This window comes from Nicrophorus vespilloides, unplaced genomic scaffold, assembly GCF_001412225.1.
Source record: "Nicrophorus vespilloides isolate i.1.1-1 unplaced genomic scaffold, Nicve_v1.0, whole genome shotgun sequence".
Taxonomy (NCBI): Eukaryota; Metazoa; Arthropoda; class Insecta; order Coleoptera; family Silphidae; genus Nicrophorus; species Nicrophorus vespilloides.
Genome location: NW_017095891.1, coordinates 10,899 through 21,411, shown reverse-complemented (window position 1 = coordinate 21,411; position 10,513 = coordinate 10,899). Strand labels below are relative to the sequence as shown.

The 10,513-nt window shown below is 34.9% G+C and overlaps 1 protein-coding gene across 1 annotated transcript in view; it reads left to right on the top strand.

The window, feature by feature from the left end:
• Positions 1–5,376: 5,376 nt before the first annotated feature.
• The window catches only part of LOC108567601 (protein timeless homolog), a gene marked incomplete at its 5' end in the record, with an annotated part of 8,990 nt that continues 3,853 nt past the window's right edge, over positions 5,377–10,513 (top strand). The window contains 6 exons of the mRNA XM_017928171.1: positions 5,377–5,442; positions 5,508–5,782; positions 5,934–6,079; positions 6,194–6,282; positions 6,342–6,545; positions 6,661–6,810. Of these exons, the coding sequence (XP_017783660.1) occupies positions 5,377–5,442; positions 5,508–5,782; positions 5,934–6,079; positions 6,194–6,282; positions 6,342–6,545; positions 6,661–6,810 (930 nt within the window). The remainder of the gene's footprint in view (positions 5,443–5,507; positions 5,783–5,933; positions 6,080–6,193; positions 6,283–6,341; positions 6,546–6,660; positions 6,811–10,513) is intronic.

Genomic DNA, 10,513 nt, shown 5'->3' with positions numbered 1-10,513 from the left:
TTTAATTAATAAGGACTTTTGCTTAATTTCCTTAATTCATACAATGTCCTAATTTTCAACATTATATATTTGGAAACTTTAGTCTTTACCGCAATTATTAAAATATATAATAATGTCTTCTTTAATTAGTGAAATATTACCATTTTTTATAGTTGGAAATCTACAATTTTTCATGTAATTTATGACTAAGGAGAAATAACATAAAGATTTATGATTTGATTAAATTATTAAAAATTAGTTTAGGAAATATAAAAGTTTATATTATAATAAATGTGAGATTATATAAATATAATTGTAATTTGAAAAGAAAATTTGTTTAAGAACTATAAAGTGCGAAAAATATTGTGTTTTACCTCATAATTTTGAACTGCCATCTGGTAGTAAAAATGATAATTAATTTCTGTATCTTTGCAAACAATTTATTGGGCAAACTATGTTTTCCTTGAGAAGTAAAAAGCGAAATGGATGGAAAGAAACAGAAGAAAAAAAAACAACAACAAACAGACGTGTCTGGTGGGCATATTTCTGCAGACAAATGTACAATTAATAAGCGCGAAACATAATTTAGAATTATCTCGGTTATTAAGGGTCGTGAGTTATTCCGTTCGCGTCGAAATAATAATTTCGTCCTTTAACCGTTTCTGCTGCTTGAAATTGTAAAAGTGGTCGTGTGTAAGAGAGAAAGAGTGTAAGAGGAAAAAAGGGTGGGTTTTGCTGAGGGTACGATAACACGGCAACACAACAATTCCATATTTTTAACGGCCGCCACAGCCACCCTTATTTATAACGTGCCGCGCCGCAATAATCGCAAAGTTGAGCATAGATAAGGGGTGGCGCTGCGAAAGGAAAAAAATATTAAATAAAAACAAAACAAAAAGTATGTAGTGTATTGTATATTATGTATTATATGGAGGCAGCATTTTTTTGTTTTATTAATGAGCGATAAACTAATTAAGGTTTTGCGTGCGTCGACACCTTTTCCATGGGAAAACCCAATGGGTCTGATGAAAATTGGATGACGGACGGCTCCCGCGGGGAACCAGACGTTAAAACCGAAACGCAAATTGATTATTATTATAATAATAATAACAATAACAGCGGTGATGATGATGATGAAAATGTGTCAGGGTTTGGGGATCGATTCCATTCATCATCCTCTCTCTCCTCTCCTTATTTTTTGTGTTTCTTCGCTGCTTTTTTCTCCTCTCTATATTTCTCTTTCGCTCTCGTCTGTTTTTTTTTGTTGCGTTGTATGTCGCACGATGCTAAAACACATCCATTTATCACACGTACACTTCATGCCAACCCATTATATAATACATTCCACTTTTGGTTTAGTCCGTGGCCGATGCTTTTATATAATAATACATTATCAAAGTTTTTTTTTTACATCTCTGATTCGTTCTTGGTAGCATAGTTAAAAAAAACTTACATAAACAAGTACAATGGGAGTAAATGATAGAAAAATTACTTTACAATGAGATTACACAAATCATTTATTTATAAAATACATATATTAATCTTAAGTTTGTCAGATTTACCTAAAGAATTTAATTTTTAAATAAGTAAATAACTTTTCAGTCACATTTTCAATTTTGTTCATTTATTTTAATAAAAAAAAATTAAAATGTATACACCTGTATTAATTCTGTAATTATTTACAAAACTTTACTATATCTAAATGTATTTCAATGTCATCTGATAGTAAACTAGAAGTTGCATCACAAAACTCACAAAGTGGATTAAATCAAATAGAGCACTGGCGAATGAGGAATAAAACGTGTCCTTCAGTAACACCAATTAACAAAGTTTTAACGCAAGAGTGTCGTGTCCCAGGGATGGTTTTCTGGACACTGTGAGATATCTTCTTCTGTTGTCTGTTGTGGAGCCTTAGGTTTGGTAAATATTAAATTGAACGAGTTTTACTTGTTGTTTATTATTAAAATATTCTTCAAAGTGTTTGCTTTATTGTAGTTCTTCATTCAGTAGTTGTTTCTTTAGCATACTTCCTAAGACTAATTACAAATACTTATTCTACGTATAAAATTAACTAAGCACGGGGATGGGAGTCTGTTTGAAAATATGAGCGATGTTCTTATCAGTAGTTGGTCTTGATGAAACTGCCTATTCTGCGTCTGGTTTCTGTGTTGAAAATATGAAGGAATGTTACAATCGGTCTCATGGTGAAGGTTCCTTTTATGCTGATGTATATGTTTATATAATAAGGCGACTAAGAGTTAATACACTACATTAACAATAATAATTGTAATAATAACGGTTGGACACAACAAGAGGATCATGTAAAATACCTTTGGATCTGGATGGAAGACTCACTTGGAAGAAACATATACGGACGAAGAGAAAGGAACTATGTCTGAAATTCAGCAAACTATATTGGCTACTCGGTTGAAAATCAGTGCTATCACTCGACAACAAATTATTGATATACAAATCAACACTCAAACCAGTATAGTCATATAGTATACAGTTGTGGGATTCAGCGAGCAACTGTAACATCGAAATACTCCAGCGATTCCAATCAAAAACATTTTGCTCAAGTCGATGTACACTTGGCATGCATCTGGATAGAAGACTCACTTGGAAGAAACATATATGGACAAAGAAATAGCAACTAGGTCTGAAATTCAGCAAACTGCATTGGCTGCTCGGAAGAAAGTTAGTGCTATCATTTGACATCAAATTATTGATATACAAATCAACACTCAAACCAGTATGGTCATATATAGTTGTAGGGTTCAGCAAGCAACTCTAACATCAAAATACTCCAGCGATTCCAATCAAAAACATTTCGCTCAAGTCGATGCACCCTTGGCATGCATATGGATAGAAGACTCACTTGGAAGAAACATATATGGACAAAGAGAAAGCAACTATGTCTGAAATTCAGCAAACTATATTGGCTACTCGGAAGAAAATCAGTGCTATCACTCGACAACAAATTATTGATATACAAATCAACACTCAAAGCAGTATTGTCAGTTGTGGGGTTCAGCAAGCAACATCTAAATACTCCAGCGATTCCAATCAAAAACATTGCCACAATCGTCGATGCACCCTGGTGTGTCCCCAATAGTGTCATACATAGTGATTTGAAAATGGAAACGGTTAAAAGTGTATACAAACTATAGTGAAAGATACCAAGGAAGACTCAATTCACACCCAAATAAATTAGTGGAGAATCTACTAGTAAATCCAACACAAACATACAGACTTAAAAAGTGGAAAATTCTAGACCTACACAGATGGATACTGTTGACTTCCACATCTTTATTACATTTGTACCGCTAAACATATTTCTTACTGTTCTTCTATAGAAAGATTGTAAATAAAGGTATTAGTTATAAAAAAAATAATCAAAAATTACCTAAACCTAATTTATTGAATTACTGGAAAAGAAAATTAATTAATCTCAAAAACAAAACTGAAGAATTGGTGAAGAAAAATACTAAAGAGAAATTGTAATTTCATGTATGTAATTACTTAGTTTTTCTTTGTCTTTGTTTGTTCAGGAAAAAAATAATTAAATTTAATTGAATTCATTAATAGAAAAGAAAATGCATATATTTTATGCTGAGTTTTAAAGAACTTTATAAAATTAAAAGTAAAGCATTCAAGGAGGTATAGTTAAGTAATTGGATTAATAAATTAGAAACGCTCTATGTTTTATAACATTAAAGAAAAATCATATTGAAAAGATCTTGTAGAAAAGCATATGAAATGCGAAACATGCATATTGCAATTTTTTAATTAAGTAACTTTACCAAAGGAAATTGATAGTTCGTACAGTTTCTGTATGCGAATTGATGCATAAACTCTCGTTTGCTGATGAAGGAGAAATAAAGAGAAAGAGAGAGAGAGAGAGAGAGAGAAATACAGTGAAATTTATAAAGTTATTCGAGCTACAAATTTGGAAACGAGGCAATGCATAAATAAGCAGCTAATTTCTGTCTGCTCCGCAGCGCGAATTGATGCCGCTTCCTGGAGGGGACGGCAAAGATAAAAGATAACATACATTTCATTAGGTCGTTTGAACTGCTGGCATTAACACAGATGATACGCATACATGTATATGTTTGTGCTTCCGCTTTTGTACCGAACGTGAATTAGTCCTGTTTGCATTTCCGCAAAGAGGACACACGGAATTTGAACACCCTTTTCCGGCCGTATTGATTGGATACACATCATCCTCCCCCGCGGCGAAATACCATTACGCAATTCGCTCTTTTCCCATGTGCATTTTGAGCCGGTATCAAATTCTTGGATGGAACACATTTATCCACCGGATATCCACTCGCTTTTCTTTTTTTTGTTGTTGTTGTTGCCGCTCTTTTGCATCTTTGAGTAGACGTATCACCGTAATTTGTCCAATTTAATTGGATCACTTGCAGCTGGATCACAGCCCCATTCAACGCGCGACTAATCTCGTCTGCAGAAACATTTCCATTTTCATATTTCTTCCCTAATTATTTAAAGGCATTACTCCCTCATTACATTCTACTTCTTTGTTTCTTTTTTTTTGGGGGTTCAACACCATACATTATCTTTTGCTCTGCATTATTTATGGCTGGATAAAAGCTCGTAATTCCATATAATCAGCGGTCTGTTTCGGTGTGGTTGAAATGGAAGCAAATACAATGCGGTGTATTTTTTTTTTAATGTGCGTCGTTTTTTTTTGTGCTTTGTTTTACCAAATTATGCACTTTTTCTTGGTGGTCTGTTGTGTCGCATTTGGGTTTCATAAACGGCCACGGATCACGCGATCCACCAAAAAAACGATATTTTAATATACTAACAAATATAATGGAAAAAACTACAATTAATTAATATTTACTGTTATAAAGCATTAAATGTATTTAGTTAATCTAATTGTTAACTTTTTGGTAATAATAAATGTTGTTTTTCATTTTTCAAAGCAATATTTACTATTATAAATTTTTCTTCATATCTCAAATAATATCAAAACAATTCAACAAACTTTTTGTTTACGCTCTGCAGGAATTTGCAAGAATTTGTATTGTGTGTGATATTTTGAGAGAAAAAAAAATGTTGGTCAGTGGACACCGAAAAATTTACCATGAGATGTACAAGGCACAGACAAAAAAGTCTACATTCAAACATTCCATAAATCCATTCCGCATTCAAAATATTTCCCAAACATTTTTAACATTTTTCATCCGCTTTCCTTTTCCCCCCTTTTTTTTTGATGTTCCGCTTATTTTATTTTGTATATATACTTGTTGCTTATATAATATGTATCTTTTGACTCTTAAATTTATGTCTTTTATTAACAACATACAATTTATTACAATTATTAATATGTTTTTTTTTTTAATTTATTTTACTTATGTTTTACAGAAAACAAAGCAGTTTCAAAATCTGGACCAACACAAGCACAAGAATCACAAGATGAATATGAAGAAGGTAATACAAATATTTTGTATTTGAAGTTTTCGATTTAACTTCTTTGTTTTTCTTTTTAATTGCAGATGAAGAAGACGAATTGATGATGGATATGAGTATGTGCGAGAGTGATCTTAAATTCAACGAAGTTGTGATGCGACTCGCAAATCCTAGGATCGTGAGGGCATGCGGCTTAGCTTTATCAAATTTCAGCAAGAACTCTGCCCTCACCAATCACTGCATCATCAAGCTTCTGCACAGAATCGCCTTTGACTGCAGCATGTCAACGATGCTCTTCCAGGTCTCCATTTTTCGCATCTTCGAACGCATCTACGAGGAGAAAGTGTTACCCCAGAATAAGGTATAAAAATAAAACGAATATGACTTTCTGTTCAATTGCTTTTTTTTACGAGATTACATAAAACTAAGTGTTCCATTTATTTTGTATCATTTGAGTCTTATTGAAACTTAATATTAAAGGTTTTTTTTATGTAATGTAATTAATGTTTTAGGAAATGGTTAAATTTGCGAGTTACGTGATCCGGCAATTCTTCCAAGTGGCGGAGAAGAACCAGCACGTCTTCATGGAAGCGCTTTTCTGGAAGAACCACCGGGAAGCGTTCGATATACAGGAGGGTTACGGAGTCTACTTCCAAAAGTAATTAGTTTTATGATATTTGTAGTGGGGATTGTGTTAATGTTTGCGTTTACGTATTGATTGGGTTGATGTAATTATTGTGTAAATGTAATTAATGTTAATGTGTTCCCTTAGACAAAGCGCGGTCAAAGCATGGACCGATATGGAGGAGGACGAGCTGCGTAAGCTGTTCATCGAGCACCGGGAGAATCTGATAGAGGAAGGTTGGCGTACTTTGTAGGGTTGCGTTGAGGGACTTCGGTGCTAATTATTGGCGTTTCAGACGTGGTGGATTGGATCGTGAGCAATCTGATCGACAATACGCGGACGCGGCGCGTCGTGCTGAAGAAGCTGAAGGATATGTGCCTCCTTATCGACTACAAGGGTCCTCGTAAATCCGGCATTAGCGGGAAGGCTCCCAAGCAGTGGGGAGAGGACGAGGAGGCGCAATTACAGGAGCTGTACGAGGAGTTTAAGGACGCAATGGGTGAGCTGGATAGATGGATATCTTGTGTGTGTGTGTGTGTAGCTTTGCAGCATATGATACATTATCTCTATGTATAGCATCTGTACGTGTTTGTGTGTGTGTTTGCTTCCTTCAGATCCCCTCAACTGCATTATGCCCCGCTTGGATGTCCACCGACCGAAAAATCGAATCATCGAGAAGCTCCTCGTCATGGGCTTGGTTCAGGACAGAAAGGAGCTGCGCAAGAAGCGTTCCAACAAATCGCATCAGCAGCACGGAAGGAGCGGTAAGCCATCAATATTTGTCTACAACTCATATTCCATCCTATATATATATATATATAAGGATATATTCGCCATAAATCCAAATCGTGTTATAATGAAAGCTCTATCCTCAGTTTATAGCATTTACTTTCGAATCATTCCTCTTAAACAGTTCATCCACTTACACTTAATAACTCAATTATTATAACCATCCTATCCACGGAACTGTGAAAGATACATAGCTTTTACTACAGATTGAATCATAAAACTTTTAGCATCTTAAATAAATTCAAAGTATTCTGGCTAATATTCTTTAGCTATTCATAATTTAACTGGTGAAATCTGTTTTAAGCTTAAGCGAAGATAGTTGGGTTTACAGTAATTAGCGGAGATCAACTGTTTAAAAATTTAAATCTTTAGGTGGAGTTTGTTTCGAATTAAATAACAATCCGAGCGAAACCGCACAGATCTCGCACCTGTAATTGAATACATCAATGATACATGATGTTACATGACCGCAGGTAGACGAAAAGTTCTATGTCAGTTCGCATGGATTCAAATGTAAACGTTTGAGGTCAATCGATAAATTAATGAATTATTCATTTATTCATCATTTGTATTGATTTGACTTTTCATTTTTTAAGATTAATTTAAAACTTTTACCATATTTTATGTTTGCATGAGAAGGACAAGTCTGTTGTCAACCTTTTGATTTTCTTTCATATTTTCACTCATATTAAACTCTTTGAATACTAGATTATATACACTAGGGTACAAACATAATAATTACTATAAAGATTATCATAAATAATGTGTTTGGTTTGAAAGTGTATGATGGTGAGGAAGGGAGGATTGAGTGCAGGTTTGTGTGTGGAGGGGTGGGTTTGATGCTTGTGCGGCGACTGAAATAATTCAAACCGCCCGTTCTACGGCTAATTGGGGCCCGGGGTTTGCATAATGAAATTTAGGCGTCGTATCGTATCAGGGAAATTGGATTTTCGATCTGAATGCCATTTAAGTATTTGCATGGGTAATTTAAGCGGCGGCGGCGGTGGCGGTAGCGGCAGCGGCGGAGGCGCAACTTTTGATATGAATTAATGAAACATATTGTAGTTCGGGACAAAGCCTTCTCCGTCCGGCTGGTTGTCGGAGGCGCCGGGAAATTCTCCCTGTGTGTTTCGAACGACTGTGTTTATCTGTGTGCTCGCTCAGACGTGTCTATGTGTACAGTTGGAGTCAGGGATGTGGAACTATACACACAGACACTCACACACATTCAAACGCATTTGATACCTATACATATATGGTATATACACATACAGACCATCCATTCCATCAGCACAGAAGCAGCGGCGGAGGCAGCGACAGGTTTCTATTTGATTATATGATGGGTGCACACTCGCACATCGCAGCGTGTAAGGGGGAGAGGAGGTTTGCAGAAGCAGGATGAAAATCTATTTATTTGATAAAAACACAAGTAAACTCTCCCATCGAGAATCTATCTATCCGAGGGATGATGGAGTATCGCAGGAAGCCGTGTATCCGCTCCATTTATAATCCCTGTTTAACAAGGAGACTCTTTTTTTTCTTCTTCTACAAATCCCCCTTCTTTTACACACACACAACACACCCTCTTCTCCCATCAGTCCGATTCCGGCTCTTGCCATTCTTTCTTCTCCTTTCATGTTTCCCTTTTTCCCAAAAAGAGGGAGAAAAGACGCACTTAATGGTGACGTAATGAGCGTGCGGTTTATTAATCCTCGCGACTTCTTGGACTCTCCGAATTACCCCAGTCATTTCGCTCTCAAGCACAGGAACGATTCCGAAGGGGGAAACGCACTCGTGCCATTACCAGCAACAAAAAGTCGCAATTTGTCATATTTTGTATACTGTTGAAGGGGGAGGAATACGCACTTTGCCAAGTTCGTTGATTCTCATACTCTTCTCCATCTATTTCTGCTTTGTTATTAACGTAAATACGCCAGTTTATTATTTTATCTCAGTTATTTTATTACTTTTCACATACAAATATTAATAAACTATCAAATTACTTAAGTTTGGTAACAACTGCAGAGAGCAACAAATGCTTTTGATTGTGATGGTATTTTATTGAAGTGTCTGCATTTCTGGGATTTCCCCCTTTGTCTTTTCCAAATTGTATTGATTTCGGGCGGAAAACCATCTGGACCAGCTGCTCCTTAGTGTCTCTATTAAATAAAGGTAATTTGAGTTTATGCGGTCATTTCCTTTGGACTATAAATAATTGATTATTCAGCAACATCAGCAACATATATAATATTCATCATCAAATAAAGTCACATTATTAGATACAATTTCTCATTTTAATATAATAGCTGAAGAATTTTTTACACTGAAGTATCAAAAAGTTTCATTCTTGTAATAGAGTTGTTTCGTGTAATAAATTTAATATTTTGCAACACGTGCGAACTAACAATAACATCAGATGGTGTCAGAGTTTGCAAGAAGTTTCCACGTATAAAGACGGTAATTTTGTGAAGTGGAAAGCTTCTGCGAAGCACGTGGCATTGATGGATAAATAAATGCATTAGAAACTCAATTGCTCTCTATTAATAATACATCAGAGATTTCTATATATTATTCAAACTGTTTCAATTTTTCAAACATATTTCATTACATTTTCTATAATTATTTTTGATAATAACTATTACTTTTATTAAAACAGTTGAATAAAATGAAATAGATTTATAAATTAATCATAAAATATAAGAAAAGTGATGATAGGAAATGAATTATTACGCTTTTTATTTTATAGATATTCGAACGTAAAAGGTAGAAAAATTCATATCATTATATTTATGGGCATAAAATACATTATTTCACTTTTATAGATTGAAATTGATGTCGTTTGGGTCTCGTACGTCTATAAATATCCGAGATGTATGCTATAATTAATACATGCGTTAGTAGGCATTAGATGATGCATGGCTATGCTAACATCCGAACGGCCAGTAAATCTTGCAAATTTCATTTCCATCCAGTTTTTTTTTTCTTTCTTCTTTGCTAAGAAAAGGTCATCGGTAATAAGGTCAAACGATCCGCAGGGCGATATGAAATATGAGCGTGACCTTTTTGCCAGACCAGACCTTCTTCCACTTCCTCTCCGCTTCTTCTGCTTTTCATTTTTGTTTCGAGTTCGTTGAGGCAACAAAGCCCTCCGCCAATTAATCCCATCCGAATGGGCAGCGGATGCGAACTGTGTCTGTGTGTGTGCTGTGCTAAAAGTGATGAGCCTAGTCTTGCCCAATTACCGCAGTTAATTGGCGGACGCGCAGCACGTGACAATAGACATCGATTTTTTCACTCCTGCTCCTCCGTCCATCCTCCCAATCCACCCAATCCTTCGACAAGGACGAAATCTCCTTGTTACGTGCATGCAAATTTCACTGCATATTTAATAGTTTAGCCAATCATTAAAAGTCATTTCCTATTCTATAATAAGCATCATATTGTTGTTGAAATTCTTTAACTTTGAATATATTCTCAAACAATACAAGATTTCTAATAAAATAACAAAAACAACATTCGTAACTTTAATAATCTCATTCAAAAAGTCTAAATTTTCTTTCCTTAAAACATTCTTTTTAATTTTGAATTTTTATACTTATAAAATGAACATCAAAGCTATTCTCTCTAGCATTTTCCAGCGCAGACGCATTCATATTTAATAATCCCTTCATTATTTTT